Source organism: Eleutherodactylus coqui, chromosome 12, assembly GCF_035609145.1.
Source record: "Eleutherodactylus coqui strain aEleCoq1 chromosome 12, aEleCoq1.hap1, whole genome shotgun sequence".
Classification (NCBI taxonomy): domain Eukaryota; kingdom Metazoa; phylum Chordata; class Amphibia; order Anura; family Eleutherodactylidae; genus Eleutherodactylus; species Eleutherodactylus coqui.
The window spans coordinates 132,467,459-132,484,654 of NC_089848.1; the positions used below are offsets into that span (position 1 = coordinate 132,467,459).

At 49.0% G+C, this 17,196-nt stretch overlaps 1 protein-coding gene across 1 annotated transcript in view; it reads right to left on the reverse strand.

The window, feature by feature from the left end:
- Positions 1 to 17,196, reverse strand: part of LOC136586594 (mycocerosic acid synthase-like polyketide synthase) — a 157,979-nt gene that overhangs the window by 75,175 nt on the left and 65,608 nt on the right. Inside the window, 1 exon segment of the mRNA XM_066584727.1 lies at positions 13,031 to 13,098. Coding sequence (XP_066440824.1) covers positions 13,031 to 13,088 — 58 coding nt within the window. The 5' untranslated portion in view covers positions 13,089 to 13,098.

The window sequence follows — 17,196 nt, forward strand, 5'->3', positions numbered from 1 at the left end:
CACCCGCGCCTGGCGGCCCCAGCTCCTTCATGCGCTGGCTGCGGCGCAGCCGGCGCATGCGCAGACTGGAGCCGGCGGCTGGGTGAGTGCGTGCCCGACACAAAAATAGGACATGTCGCGGTTTGTTTGCCGCGTGAGATTTCGCGCGGCCAAACCACGGCCGTCTGCATAGGAGTGCATATTGTAATGCACTCCTATGCAAACTTTCAGTGGCGGAAATCCCGCGGGAAATCCCGCCGCGGGATTTCCGCCCGTGTGCAGGCGGCCTTAGCGAGTATACTCGCTCATCCCTAGTTGGGACCCTTTAACTTTTCCTATTTATGACATAATCAATACTCGTGCCAAATTTCAAGTTTTTATGACATTGGGAAGTGAGAGAATTAGATTCCGTATGTAAAATTTGGACGCTAATTATTTTTCGCTTAGAACTGAATAATCGAGTTGGGACCCTTTAACTTTTCCTATTTATGACATAATCAATGCTCGTGCCAAATTTCAAGTTTTTATGACATTGGGAAGTGAGAGAATTAGATTCCGTATGTAAAATTTGGACGCTAATTCTTTTGCGCTTAGAATTGAATAATTGAGTTGGGACCCTTTAACTTTTCCTATTTATGACATAATCAATGCTCGTGCCAAATTACATCGGGAAGTGAGAGAGTTAGATTCCGTACGTAAAATTTGGGCGCTAATTCTTCTGCGCTTAGAATTGAATAATCGAATTGGGACCAATTACCTTTTCCTATTTATGACATAATTAGAGATGAGCGAGCATCAAAATGCTCAGGTGCTCGTTACTCAAGTCGAACCTTTCGCGATGCTCGACGGTTCGTTTCGTTCAACACCATTGAAGTCAATGGGCAACTAGAGCATTTTTGTATATCGCCGATGCCCGCTAAGGTTTTCATTTGTGAAAATCTGGGAAATTCAAGAAAGTGATGGGAACAACACAGAAACGGCTAGGGCAGGCGAGGGGCTACATGTTGGGCTGCATCTTAAGTTCCCAAGTCCCACTATTCAGCCACAGTAGCGGCAAGAGTGCCCCCCCCCTCCCAACAATTTTTACTTCTGAAAAACCCTCATTAGCAAGGCAAACCTTAGCTAAGCACCACACTACCTCCAACAAAGCACAATCCCTGCCTGCATGACACTCCGCTGCCACTTCTCCTGGGTAACATGCTGCCCAACCCCCCCTGCACGACCCAGTGTCCACAGCGCACACCAAAGTGTCCCTGCGCAGCCTTCAGCTGCCCTCATGCCACACGCTGGCCTCATAGCCACACCACCCTCATGTCTATTTATAAGTGTGTCTGCCATAAGGAGGATCCGCAGGCACACACTGCAGAGGGTTGGCAGGGCCAGTCAAGGTGTCGCATAGCTCAATCCACACTGCAAGGGGAAAGCCTTCTGCGCTCTGCCCCCTACCCAAGTCAGTCAGTGTCTTTGTGCTAGACAGGTCAAACACCGCGATGGGAGCTAAGTTTGCACCAACAGCATAGGTGGGTCCTAGGAAACCCAAGACATGAACAAAAATTGATCTGACCGGCCAAACATGGCAGACTTGCACCGCGGCCACGACATAGGCCTCGGCCCCCAGCTTCAGCAATCCTAGGCAGGAAGTGGACTTTCACTGCACCCAGGACATAGGCCTCTGCCCAACCCTCAGCAATCGCAGGCCTACAGCGGATTCCAATGCTAGCGTAGCTCTGCACATCTCATTAGAGCTGTATTGCTTCTATAGTTTGTCCCAATGCAGTGCCCTGGATAGTAGAGCTAACGTCAGATTAAATACAGGTGGGCTTCGGCCCACACTGCATGCCCCAGTCAGACCTGGGTTTTTTATAAATAGTCACAGCCAGGTACAACTCCGCAATGGGAATTCAGTGTGGACCGACAGCATGGGTGGGTCCCAGGAAGCCACCGGCGGTACATAAATTAATCCCATTGCATTGCCCTGCACAGCTGAGGTAACGTCAGATAAAATACAGGTGGGCTTTGGCCCACACTGCATGCCCCAGTCAGACCGGGTTTTTTAATACATAGACACAGGCAGGTACAAATCCCCTTTGTGAAGTCTCTGTGGACCCACAGCATGGGTGGCTCCCTGGAATCCACGGGCGGTACAAAAATATATCCCATTACAGTGCCCTGGACAGCAGAGCTAACGTCAGATTAAATACAGGTGGGCTTCGGCCCACACTGCATGCCCCAGTCAGACTGGGGTTCTTTATAAGTAGACACATGCAGTTACAACTCCGTGTGGACCGACAGCATAGGTGGGTCCCAGGAAGCCACCGACGGTACATAAATATATCCCATTGCAGTGCCCTGGACAGCAAAGCTAACATCAGATTAAATGCAGGTGGGCTTCGGCCCACACTGCATGCCCAAGTCAGACTGGGGTTTTTTTATAAGTAGACACAGGCAGGTACAACTACCTATTGTGAAGTCCGTGTGGACCGACAGCATGGGTGGCTCCCTGGAACCCACCGGCGGTATATATATATAAATCCCATTGCAGTGCCCAGCACAGCTGAGGTAACGTCAGGTTTAATGCAGGTGGGCTTCGGCCCACACTGCATGCCCCAGTCAGACTGGGGTTTTTTATAAGTAGACACAGGCAGGTACAACTACCTATTGTGAAGTCCGTGTGGACCGACAGCATGGGTGGCTCCCTGGAACCCACCGGCGGTACATAAATAAATCCCATTGCAGTGCCCAGCACAGCTGAGGTAACGTCAGGTTTAATGCAGGTGGGCTTCGGCCCACACTGCATACCCTGGTCAGACTGGGGTTTTTTATAAGTGGACACAGGCAGGTACAACTCCCTATTGTGAAGTCCGTGTGGACCGACAGCATGGGTGGCTCCCTGGAACCCATCGGCGGTACATAAATGTATCCCATTGCAGTGCCCTGCTCAGCAGAGCTAGCATCACATACAATGCAGGTGTGCTTCGGCCCACAGTGCATGCCCCAGTCAGAGTGGTAATATGTACCTTAACAGTAACCGCTTTGGTGGGAATGTGGTGGCGACTGCGGACCTAGTAGCGTGGTTTTATTTAGTTGGCTTTCGGAATGTGGCCAGGATTAAGTGGGCCGTGGCGGGAGGATGGTGGGGGGCTCTCTTGTTGTGTCGGTAAAGGTGAAATTCTTGGACTGCCACAAGACGGACCAATGCAAAGGTATTTGGCAAGAATGTTTTCATTGTTGGAGGAGGAGGGGGATGTTTTTGAGGCACTACGTGTCCTCTCCACGTGTCCGTAACATTTCAGCGGTAGCATTAGGGACAGGCCCCAGTAACATATCAGCTAACATGTCCGCTGGTGGAGAAGAGAAGTCCTCAGAATGTGTCATTTTCATGGAGTGAGGAGATTGGGAGGAAGGAGGAGCAGCAGCCAGAGGATTCAGAGTTGCAGCTGTGGACGGCGTCGAAGACTGGGTGGTCGATAGATTGCTGGATGCACTTTCTGCCATCCACGACAGGACCTGCTCACACTGCTCATTTTCTAATAAAGGTCTACCGCGTGGACCCATTAATTGTGAGATGAATCTGGGGACCCCAGAAACTTGCCTCTCTCCTAATCCCGCAGCAGTCAGATGCGATACACCTGGAGCAGGAGCTCGGCCTGTGCCCACACCCTGACTTGGGCCTCCGCGTCCTCGCCCCTGTCCACGTCCTCTAGGCCTACCCCTACCCCTCAGCATGGTGTATTACGAGATTAGCAGAAACAGAACGCTGTAATTAAATGTGCCGCTCATTGGCCTGTGGTTGGAGGCTGACTTCGTGTACGTAACGCACTGCAGAGGCAGGCAACAATTATGCTCAAGGCTGGGTATAAATTCAACAACTACTACCCCCAGCAGAGACGCAGTAAACTGAAGGCAGTGACAGGCAAGCCTAATATTGCATTTTTTTGAAGTTTTTGGGAACAACCACACTGCCTGTGATATACACTGTATTTCGATTTCACTGTTGGAGGCTGACTTCGCGTACGTAACGCACTGCAGAGACAGGCAACAATTATGCGCAAGGCTGGGTATTAATTCAACAACTACTACACCCAGCAGAGACGCAGAAAACGGAAGGCACTGACAGGCAGGCCAAATCTTGTATATTTTTTAACTTGGTGGGAACAACCACACTGCCTGTGATATGCACTGTATTTCGATTGCCCTGTTGGAGGCTGACTTCGCGTACGTAACGCACTGCAGAGGCAGGAAACAATTATGCACAAGGCTGGGTATTAATTCAACAACTACCACCCCCCGCAGAGACGCAGTAAACTGAAGGCAGTGACAGGCCGGCCTAATATTGTATTTTTTGGAAGTTTGGGGGAAAAAGCCCACTGCCTATAAAGCCAGTATACCTCTTTCCCTGCCTCACCAGTACTGCCCCTATACTGAGTAAAATGACTGCAGACTGAGGACGCTATGGTCTGCACGCCCGATATACAAAAAAAAAATTGTGCAACACTGCTAAAAGCAGCCTCAACAGTACTGCGCACGGTCAGATGTGGCCCTAAGAAGGACCGTTGGGGTTCTTGAAGACTAAAATAACACCTAACACTCTCCCTATAGTAGCAGCAGCATCAGCAGCACTGTCCCTGATCTATGTCAGCATGCATCTATGGCAAGCTGCGGGCGGGGCAGATTTAAATACTCAGGTGTCATCTGATCTCCCCAGCCACTCACTGCAGAGGGATGGTATAGGGCTGGAACGTCACAGGAGGAAGTTGTAATGCCTTCTATGTCTTTCTATTGGCCAGAAAAGCGTGCAAATTTCTCAGAGATGAAAGTGAAAGTAACTCGAATATCGCGTGGCGCTCCTCTCAAGTAACGAGCATCTCGAACACCCTAATACTCGAACGAGTATCAAGCTCGGACGAGTATGCTCGCTCATCTCTAGACATAATCAATGCTTGTGCCAAATTTTAAGTTTTTATGACATTGGGAAGTGAGAGAATTAGATTCCGTGCGTAAAATTTGGACGGTAATTCTTTTGCACTTAGAATCGAATAATCGAGTTGGGACTAGAGATGAGCGAACCTACTCGTTTCGAGTAATTACTCGATCGAGCACCGTGATTTTCGAGTACTTCCGTACTCAGGTGAAAAGATTTGGGGGGTGCTGGGTGGCGGGGGGAGGCATGGCGGAGCGGGGGTAGCAGCGGGGAACAGGGGGGAGCACTCTCTCTCTCCCTCTCCCCCAACTCCCCGCTGCAACCCCCCACTCACCCACGGCGCCCCCCGAATCTTTTCGCCGAAGTACAGAAGTACTCGAAAATCGCGGCACTCGGGCGAAAAAGGGGCATGGCCGAGTACGCTCGCTCATCTCTAGTTGGGACCCTTTAACTTTTCCTATTTATGACATAATCAATGCTCGTGCCAAATTACATCGGGAAGTGAGAGAATTAGATTCCGTAGGTAAAATTTGGGCGCTAATTCTTTTGCACTTAGAATTAAATAATCGAGTTGGGACCTATTACCTTTTCCTATTTATGACATAATCAATGCTCGTGCCAAATTTCAAGTTTCTATGACATTGAGAAGTGAGAAAATTAGATTCCGTACGTGACTTTTGGACGCTAATTCTTTTGCGCTTAGAATTGAATAATCGAGTTGGGACCCATTAGCTTTTCCTATTTATGACATATTCAATGCTCGTGCCAAATTTCATGTTTCTATGACATCGGGAAGTGAGAGAATTAGTGGCAATGATGGAAATCGAAAGATCTACGTTGGGGGGGGGGGGGCTAACTGTTCACGACGCTCACACGCGCGCCATTTATCATAGGATAGATGTACTATGCCCGTAATCTTCCCAGGAGTGTACTCAACAACTTCCCAAAGTTTCATGGCGATCGTATGAATGGTGTAGTAGCGCATAAAGGACAAACAGACAGACAGACATACACACACACAGACACACACCCATACATTCAATTTTATATATAAAAACTAGCTTACCCGTCGCGCGTTGCTGCGAAGACAGACATACATACATACATTCATTTTTATATATCTACATAACAACCAATGACAGCGCAGCTTTCATGTTACCTCAGTGGTATTATAAATAACAACCAATCACAGCGCAGCTTTCATGTTACCTCAGCAGAAAGAGAAATAACAACTAGAGATGAGCGAACGTACTCGTCCGAGCTTGATATTCGTGCGAATATTAGGGTGTTTGGGATGCTCGTTACTCGTAACGAGTACCACGCGGTGTTCCGGTTACTTTCAGTTTCCTCTCTGAGACGTTAGCGCGCTTTTCTGGCCAATTGAAAGACAGGGAAGGCATTACAACTTCCCCCTGTGACGTTCAAGCCCTATACCACCCCCCTGCTGTGAGTGGCTGGGGAGATCTGATGTCACCCGAGTATAAAAATCGGCCCCTCCCGCGGCTCGGCTCAGATGCCTTGTGAGTTAGCTGAGGGACAGTGGTATCGTGCTGGAGCTGCTGTAGGGAGAGCGTTAGGAGTTAGTGTAGGCTTCAAGAACCCCAACGGTCCTTCTCAGGGCCACATCTAATAGTGTGCAGTACTGTGTTAGCACTGTATTTTATTTTCTTTTCAAAATTGGATCTGCAGAGCATTGCGCCCTGCAATAGGGACAGAAGTGGTGGTTAGGCAGGGAGAGTGTTAGCAGTGAGTGTAGGCTTCAAGAACCCCAACGGTCCTTTCTAGGGCCACATCTATCCGTGTGCAGTACTGTCCAGGCTGCTGTTAGCAGTGTTGCATATTTTTTTTTTTTTCTCAAAACCGGCTGTGCAGACCATTGCACCCGGCATTAATACTACAGGGATAGAATTGTGTAGGCAGGGCCAGAAGACATACATTATTCATTGAATAGACGCAGTGTGGCTTTTCCTTTGAAAATCAAGGGAAAAAATTCTATTTCGCCTGCCTCTGACAGTCCTCAGGGCTCTGGGTACGTGTGTGCTGCGTGCAGAACGTTAAAAAAAATCAGACGCAGCCAGCTACGTTTTACTGCAGGCTTGCGCCAATTTTTTTCCTGCATGGGAAATCCCTGATCTGCTGTAGCGAATAACTTTGCATCACTGCAGTTCTGTGACACATTTGCAGGGCCACAACACAGTTATTAAACTTAGTAGTATTCATTGAATACACGCAGTGTGGCTTGTCCTTTAAAAAACAAGGGACAAAATTGTATTTTGGCTGCAGGCTTGCGCCAATTTTTTTCCTGCCTGGGAAATCAAATCACTGGTAATACACCATGCTGAGGGGTAGGGGTAGGCCTAGAGGACGTGGACGCGGGCGAGGACGCGGAGGCCCAAGTCAGGGTGTGGGCACAGGCCGAGCCAGTGCGGTGGCCAGGGGTAGAGGCAGGGCCAGACCGAATAATCCACCAACTGTTTCCCAAAGCGCCCCCTCGCGCCATGCCACCCTGCACAGGTCAAGGTGCTCTACGGTGTGGCAGTTTTTCACAGAGACGCCTGACGACCGACGAACAGTGGTGTGCAACCTTTGTCGCGCCAAGATCAGCTGGGGAGACACCACCAACAGCATGCGCAGGCATATGATGGCCAAGCACCCCACAAGGTGGGACGATGCCCGTTCACCCCCTCCGGTTTGCACCACTGCCTCTCCCCCTGTGCCCCAACCTGCCACTGAGATCCAACCCCCATCTGAGGACACAGGCACTACCGTCTCCTGGCCTGCACCCACACCCTCACCTCCGCTGTCCTCGGCCCCATCCAGCAATGTCTCTCAGCGTAGCGTCCAGACGTCGCTAGCGCCACAGTTTGAGCGCAAGCGCAAGTACGACGCCACGCACCCGCACGCTCAAGCGTTAAACGTGCACATTGCAAAATTGATCAGCCTAGAGATGCTGCCGTATAGGCTTGTGGAAACGGAGGCTTTCAAAAGCATGATGGCGGCGGCGGCCCCGCGCTACTCGGTTCCCAGTCGCCACTACTTTTCCCGATGTGCCGTCCCAGGCCTGCACGACCACGTCTCCCGCAACATTGTACGCGCCCTCACCAACGCGGTTACTGCCAAGGTCCACTTAACAACAGACACGTGGACAAGCACAGGCGGGCAGGGCCACTATATCTCCGACGGCACATTGGGTGAATTTAGTGGAGGCTGGGACAGAGTCAGAGCCTGGGACCGCTCACGTCCTACCCACCCCCCGAATTGCGTGCCCCAGCTCGGTGGTGGTATCTGCGGGGGTGTATGCTTCCTCCACTAAACCACCCTCCTCCTCCTCCTACGCAACCTCTGTCTCGCAATCAAGATGTGTCAGCAGCAGCAGCACGTCGCCAGCAGTCGTTGTCACGCGGCGTGGCAGCACAGCGGTGGGCAAGCGTCAGCAGGCCGTGCTGAAACTACTCAGCTTAGGAGAGAAGAGCCACACGGCCCACGAACTGCTGCAGGGTCTGACAGAGCAGACCGACCGCTGGCTTGTGCCGCTGAGCCTCCAACCGGGCATGGTCGTGTGTGACAACGGCCGTAACCTGGTGGCGGCTCTGCAGCTCGGCAGCCTCACGCACGTGCCATGCCTGGCCCATGTCTTTAATTTGGTGGTTCAGCGCTTTCTGAAAAGTTACCCCCACTTGTCATACCTGCTCGGAAAGGTGCGCCAGCTCTGGCACATTTCCGCAAATCCCACACGCACGCTGCCACCCTGCGGACTCTGCAACATCGGTTTAATCTGCCAGTGCACCGACTGTTGTGCGACGTGCCCACACAGTGGAACTCTACACTCCACATGTTGGCCAGACTCTATGAACAGTGTAGAGCTATAATGGAATACCAACTCCAACTTGCGCGGCGCAGTGGGAGTCAGCCTCCTCAATTATTTACAGAAGAGTGGGCCTGGTTGGCAGCCATCTGCCAGGTCCTTGGAAAATTTGAGGAGTCTACCCAGATGGTGAGCGGGGATGCTGCAATCATTAGCGTCACCATTCCTCTGCTATGCCTCTTGTGAAGTTCCCTGCAAAGCATAAAGGCAGACGCTTTGGAATCAGAAACGGAGGCGGGGGAAGACAGTATGTCGCTGGATAGTCAGAGCAACCTCATGTCTATATCTCAGCGCGTTGAGGAGGAGGGGGAGGAGCATGAGGAGGAGGGGGAAGAGACAGCTTGGCCCACTGCTGAGGGGACAGATGCTGCTTGCCTGTCATCCTTTCAGCGTGTATGGCCAGAGGAGGAGGAGGAGGAGGAGGAGGAGGAGGGGAAGGTGCATGAGGAGGAGGGGGAAGAGACAGCTTGGCCCACTGCTGAGGGTACAGATGCAGCTTGCCTGTCATCCTTTCAGCGTGTATGGCCAGAGGAGGAGGAGGAGGAGGAGGATCCTGAAAGTGATCTTCCGAGTGAGGACAGCCATATGTTGCGTACAGGTACCCTGGCACACATGGCTGACTTCATGTTAGGATGCCTTTCTCGTGACCCTCGCATTACACGCATTCTGGCCACTACGGATTACTGGGTGTACACACTGCTCGATCCATGGTATAAGGAGAGCCTTTGCACTCTCATTCCCGAAGAGGAAAGGGGTTCGAGAATGATGCTGTACCACAGGGCGCTGGTGGACAAACTGATGGTAAACTTCCCATCCGACAGCGCTAGTGGCCGAAGGCGGATTTCCGCGGCCCAGGTAGCAGGGGAGGCGCAGAGATCAGGCAGCATGTACAGCGCAGGCAGGGGAACACTCTCTAAGGCCTTTGACAGCTTTATGGCTCCCCAGCAAGACTGTGTCACCAGGCCCCAGTCAAGGCTGAGTCGGCGGGAGCACTGTAAAAGGATGGTGAGGGAGTACGTAGCCGATTGCAGCACCGTCCTCGGTGACGCCTCTGCCCCCTACAACTACTGGGTGTTGAAGCTGGACACGTGGCCTGAACTCACGCTGTATGCCCTGGAGGTGCTTGCTTGTCCTGCGGCTAGCGTCTTGTCAGAGAGTGTGTTTAGCGTGGCTGGGGGAATCATCACGGATAAGCGTACCCACCTGTCAACCGACAGTGCCGACAGGCTTACACTCATCAAGATGAACAAAGCCTGGATTTCACCAGACTTCTCTTCTCCACCAGCGGACAGCAGCGATACCTAAGTAATACGTAGGCTGCACCCGCGGATGGAAGCATCGTTCTCTTTCCCCATCCAAAACGGGGACCTTTTTGCTTCATCAATCTGTGTATAATATTCATCCTCCTCCGCCTGCTCCTCCTCCTGAAACCTCACATAATCACGCCGAACGGGCAATTTTTCTTAGGCCCACAAGTCTCAGTCATATAATTTTTCTAAACAATTTTTATACGTTTCAATGCTCATTAAAGCGTTGAAACTTTCACCTCAACCAATTTTAATTTTTACTGGGCTGCCTCCAGGCCTAGTTACCAATTAAGCCACATTAACCAAAGCGATTAATGGGTTTCACCTGCCCTCTTGGTTGGGCATGGGCAATTTTTCTGAGGTACATTAGTACTGTTGGTACACCAATTTTTGGGGGCCCTCGCCTACAGTGTAATCAAATTAATTTTTAGCCCACCTGCATTACAGCTGACGTTACATCAGCTGGGTTGGGCACTGCAATTGGATATATTTATGTACCGCCGGTGGCTTCCTGGCACCCACCCATGCTGTCGGTCCACACGGAGTTGTAACTGCATCTGTCCACTTCTAAAGAACCCCAGTCTGACTGGGGCATGCAGTGTGGGCCGAAACCCACCTGCATTAAACATGACATTACTACCTTAGCTGTGTTGGGCAATGCAATGGGATATATTTATGTACCGCCGGTGGCTTCCTGGCACCCACCCATGCTGTGGGTCCACAGGGAGTTGTAAATGCATCTCTTTCCACTTCTAAAGAACCCCAGTCTGACTGGGGCATGCAGTGTGGGCCGAAGCCCACCTGCATTAAACATGACAATACTACCTCAGCTGTGATGGGCAATGCAATGGGATATTTTTATGTACCGCCGGTGGGTTCCAGCGAGCCACCCATGCTGTGGGTCCACAGGGAGTTGTAAATGCATCTGTTTCCACTTCTAAAGAACCCCAGTCTGACTGGGGCATGCAGTGTGGGCCGAAACCCACCTGCATTAAACATGACATTACTACCTCAGCTGTGTTGGGCACTGCAATGGGATATATTTATGTACCGCCGGTGGCTTCCTGGCACCCACCCATGCTGTGGGTCCACAGGGAGTTGTAAATGCATCTGTTTCCACTTCTAAAGAACCCCAGTCTGACTGGGGCATGCAGTGTGGGCCGAAGCCCACCTGCATTAAACATGACAATACTACCTCAGCTGTGATGGGCAATGCAATGGGATATTTTTATGTACCGACGTTGGGTTCCAGGGAGCCACCCATGCTGTGGGTGCACACGGAATTCCCCTTGCGGAGTTGTACCTGCCTGTGATTATATATAAAAAAACGCGGTCTGACTGGGGCATGCAGACACCTTGACAGAATGAATAGTGTGTGGCACATAGGTTCCCCATTGCTATGCCCACGTGTGCAGCTCCAGATGGAGGTGGCACAGGATTGGATTTCTCATTGCTTCTGTACAGCATTGTGGGCTATCGCCCCGCCCCTTTTAAAGAGGGTCGCTGCCTAGCCGTGCCAACCCTCTGCAGTGTGTGCCTGCTTTTCCAGTGGCAGACGCACTTATAAATAGACATGAGGGTGGCGTGGCATGAGGGCAGCTGAAGGCTGGGCAGTGACAGTTTGGTGTGCGCTGTGGACACTGGGTCGTGGGGGGGGATTTGGCAGCATGTAACCCAGGAGAAGTGGCAGCGGAGTGTCATGCAGGCAGTGATTGTGCTTTGTTGGAGGTAGTGTGGTGCTTAGCTAAGGTATGTATTGCTAATGAGGGCTTTTCAGATGTAAAAGTTGTTGGGGGGGCACTCTTGCTGCTATTGTGGCTTAATAGTGGGACCTGGGAACTTGAGATGCAGCCCAACATGTAGCCCCTCGCCTGCCCTATCCGTTTCTGTGTTGTTCCCATCACTTTCTTGAATTGCCCCGATTTTTACAAATGAAAACCTTAGCGAGCATCGGCGATATACAAAAGTGCTCGAGTCGCCCATTGACTTCAATGGGGTTCGTTACTCGAAACGAACCCTCGAGCATCGCGATAAATTCGTCTCGAGTAACGAGCACCCGAGCATTTTGGTGCTCGCTCATCTCTAATCTACACCTAGTTACATCTCCAAGCCCACTCCCTTCATTAGTAGGTAATAGACACTTCTTAGCTATGTCAAGTGGTTCTTCTCTCCTCTTAGTTTATTAGACACCCCGCTGCCTCATATATGAGACTGACTGGCACAGGCTTGAGACCAGTGGCAGAAATTCTCAGGGATATTGCACTGTTGGTTGGGGCATGGTTCCAGTATCTTCATGTTGGCAATTGAATTAATTTCTTGGTACCCATCTGTAGGCTTCATGTTTAACTTTCACAATTTAAAAAGGCTATGTCTCTCTTGAGTTGCCCCAGGTCATGTGGTCTCTGGTCTATAGCATGGTGCTTGCAGAGGGCATGTGGGACAGCAGCCCTGGTTTTGTGCTGGCTTGGGAGAGGGAAATGGGGGGCTGCTTTATGGAGGATATGTGAAATAAATCCTTTGCTTTCACACTTGGGCTCTCAATATCCTGTAGGTTACAGGAACTTAAAAGGTATTTCCATTGCCTTAAATTGCTTCACAAGCGCACTGTACTTCCTGGTTGTTGCTGTCCAGGACATGTGACTCCTGCAGCCAATCACTGGCCACAGCAGTGACCTTCTATAGTCAGTGGTTGGCTACAGCAGTCACATGTCCTGGTCAGCAGCAACAAGGAAGTGCTTGTGAAGGAATTTTCGATAATAGGAAAACTCTGTTAACTATAGTGTAGGGCATAGGACCCTTGTGAAATGATCTCCACTGTATCCTTAGGTTTTGCCCCTCTTCTGAAGGTGTTCCTCAGCTCCAAGTATAATGCTCCACATTTGGTGGTTGTGCTCCTCATCGCCCCCCATGGTGAGAAATCTCTCTACTATACAATGTGTTGTGTAATGTCTCATTTACCTCCTGGGAAATTACATCCTATTCCAACAATTGCTATCTGGTCTTCTAGTTTGTTCATTTCTGCAGCCCTGCAAGACAATAAGACATCATACTTAAATAGAAGCATTACTGTTAGTATAGAACTGTTTAAAGGGAATCTGCCACGTCCTATAAGTACCAAATACTAAGTTATGATGCTTATAAGACAGGGAATGAGGAGTCCAGGGATTCTTAGCTTACTTAGCTGGCTCCCGGTTCCCGCTGTTAGGGAATATATAAAATTGTGTAGCAAGGCCGACTCTAGCTTTATATTTCCTTATATGATCAAAATTGTATGTGCAGCTTTAAGAAAGGCACCCACAGATATTTCATATTAAGTGGTTTCTAGATATGGGCGTAGTCTAGCATAGCTGCTTTAGACGTTTATCTAGATGACACAGCCAGTAGAAAAACCCTTGATAAGAAAGAAATTAATGTCATGGCGTGTTCTCGAATAGCAAAACTAAGATGACAAAGCAGAACTTATGTTCTATAAACATGTTTTTGTAAAAGAAATGCACACTTGTTTTTTTATTGGCTTGGTAGATAGGCATACCCTTTAAATTTAAAATTATAAAAGGTCTGTTGTATGAATATAAATCGGAGATCATTCAGATTACACCAAACTGAGTGTGACGTGTCATGATTTCCAGAGCAGCGTTGCTGCGAAGACAGACATACATACATACATTTCTTTTTATATATCTAGATAACAACCAATCACAGCGCAGCTTTCATGTTACCTCAGTGGTATAATATATAACAACTAGAGATGAGCGAGCGTACTCGGATAAGCACTCCTCGCTCGAGTAATTGGCTTTATCCGAGTACCGCTGTGCTCGGGGCTAAAGATTCGGGTGCCGGCACGGAGCGGGGAGCTGCAGGGGAGAGCGGGGAGGAACGGAAGTAAGATCTTTCTTTCCTTCTCTCCCGCCCGCTCTCCCCTGCTCCCCGCTGCGACTCACCTGTCAGCCGGAGCGGCACCCGAATCTTTAGCCCCGAGCACAGCGATATTCGGATAAAGCCAATTACTCGAGCGAGTACCGCTTATCCGAGTACGCTCGCTCATCTCTAATAACAACCAATCGCAGCATAGCTTACATGTAACCTCAGCTTTATAATATATAACACCCAATCACAGCGCAGCTTTCATGTTACCTCAGCAGTAAGAGAAATAACAACTAATCACAGCGCAACTTTTATTCTGCCTCAGCAATATAAAAAATAGCAACCATTCACAGCGCAGCATTCATTTTACCTCAGCGGTATAATATATAGCAACCAATCACAACACAGCTTTCATGTAACCTCAGTAGTATAAGAACTAGCAACCAATCACAGCACAGCTTTCATTTTACCTCAGCATTATTAATATCCAGCAATTGTCTTGTGAAACGTTCAGCGGATGCATCATTTTGTAGTTGAACACGCATCCCGTTGCTCGTAATGCCTTTTGCTTTCGTGCTTGAGATGGAAATCAAACGATCTTTGTTTGGGGGGCATAACTGTTGACGATGCTCGCACACGCGCCACCTATCGTAGGATAGTTGTACTATGCCACTAATCTTTCCAGGAATGTACTCAACAACTTCCCAAAGTTTCATGGCGATTGGATGAATTGTGTAGTAATGCATAAAGGACAGACAGACAGACATATATTCATTTTTTATATATATATAGATGACATCAGGAAGTGAGAGAATTAGATTCCGTACGTAAAATTTGGACGCTAATTCTTTTGTGCTTAGAATTGAATAATCGCGTTGGGACCTTTTAACTTTTCCTATTTATGACATAATCAATGCTCGTGCCAAATTTCAAGTTTCTATGACATTGGGAAGTGAGAGAATTAGATTCTGTACGTAAAATTTGGACGCTAATTCTTTTGCGCTTAGAATTGAATAATCAAGTTGGGACCCATTAGCTTTTCCTATTTATGACAATCAATGCTCCTGCCAAATTTCATGTTTTTACGACATCGGGAAGTGAGAGAATTAGTGGCAATGATGGAAATCGAACGATCTACGTGGGGGGGGGGGGGGCGTAACTGTCGACGACGCTCGCACGCATGCCATTTATCATAGGATAGATGTACTATGCCAGTAATCTTCCCAGGAGTGTACTCAACAACTTCCCAAAGTTTCATGGTGATCGGATGAATGGTGTAGTAGCGCATAAAGGACAAACAGACTGACAGACAGACAGACACGCATACATTCAATTTTATAAATATAGATTTGACACAAGCAAAGTATAGCTGTTTTGCAGACTTGCTGCGACATCATAATGTGGGGCCCCAAGGCGCATCCTTCGTCCAGCTGACAGCCTAGTAACCCTCCACCAAAAAGGATGGACAGACTTCTCAGAGCTCTATTAAAAGGGTAAGAAAATTTCTTTTTTCTTACGTTTACTATTTGGGGTGTACCAAAAGGCTCAGGGGCCCGGGTGCAAAAGTTCAGCTTACGCGCCCCCCCCCCCCCTCTTTTCCTTTCTCACCGCATCCCCATACCTAAATCATGCTGCATACAACTGCAAAACGAATTTCCGTACATGACTTAGCCCCATTAACACATTTCCTGCACTACAAGAAAATTTGTTTGTAACCCCTTAGGCCACTCTCACACACACCGCTTTTTATTGCAGTACACTGTTCCCATTCATTTGAATGCGATTACTCAGACGTGAGCTCGGAAGCAGTGATTTTTGAGAGCTATTTGTCCTGTTTTTGTGTTTTCTAATGCACTTCTCCACCCATCACAATAATAGGGTGCATTAAAACTGCTTTACCATGCGTTCAAATATGCTGCTCAAAATTGAGGTAAAAACCCCACAATTTTAAGCTGTGTTTTCTGAACGCATGTCTTGGAGCAGCCTTAGCGTTTTTTTGTACTTTTTTTTGTACTTTTGAACCACAATTAAGAAAAACACATGTAAAAAACCTGCATGCGGTATTCAAAAACCACAAACATTTCTAAGAAACTACAAACACTATTAAAAACCGCGTGAGTTTTTGATGCGTTTTTTAATTGTGTGCAAAAAGTGCAATTATATACAGAAAGATATGTAACTTATACCAGAAATAAACAGATAGATAGAGGGAAAGATTATAAAATTTACCACCTCCTCCGGTCTCCTACGCTGCCCGACACTGTCAGTGCACTAGTAGCTGTACCAATCCTGCGTCTGGCAGTTGCGACCAATGACAACTGCAGTCTCTCAGTGGGAGGAATCCGTGCCCGAGGAGTTAGCAGCCTGCTCCCCTGGTAACGGCCCTCTCCGTCTAGAGTGTAGGACCGCCGGCCACGGCGGTCAGGCTGTGGCTGAAAGGTGGCCCACGGGCAGCAGCGGTGAAGCGGCACCTGGCAGGGGTCCATGAGCCCCCATTTGCTGAGGGGCCCGGTTGCCATTGCAACCTCTCATGGTACGCCAGTGTTGGCCGCACACTTAAGGGGTTCACAGGAATGCCTCCACAACATAGTCACACTTCTGTGGCTGCCTGGTCACCAGATTCATCACCAATAGAACATATATATGACCATTTGGGATGCCAACTCCCACAACCTACGAATTTGCATGATCTAGAGGCTCAGTTACAGCATATGTGGACACATAATACCATATGGAACCTGTATGCCTCCATTGTCCCCCATATCACATGTTGTATACAAGCTAGAGGTGGTACAACAGAATACTAGAGCCTCCATGTCCATCCATATTACACATCTTGTATCCAAGCTAGAGACGGTACAACAGGGTACTAGAGCCTCCATGCCCCAATATCACATCTTGTATCCAAGCTGGAGGCGGTACAACAGAGTACTAGAGCCTCCATGCCCGCCTGTATCACATCTTGTATCCAAGCTTGAGGCAGTACAACAGGGTACTAAGCCACAATGCCTGCCCGTATCACATCTTGTATACAAGCTAGAGGTGGTACAACAGGGTACTAGAGCCTCCATGTCCACCCGTATCACATCTTGTATTCAAGCTGGAGGCAGTACAACAGGGTACTAGAGTTCATCCCGCAAAAAACAAAACCAAAAAAAAAAAAACAGCACTCAGAGGTTCCATTGATGGAAAAATAAAAAAACATAATGTCTCCTGCAATGCAGCGACTGAAAAGCAAATCTATAAAAAATATGAATAAA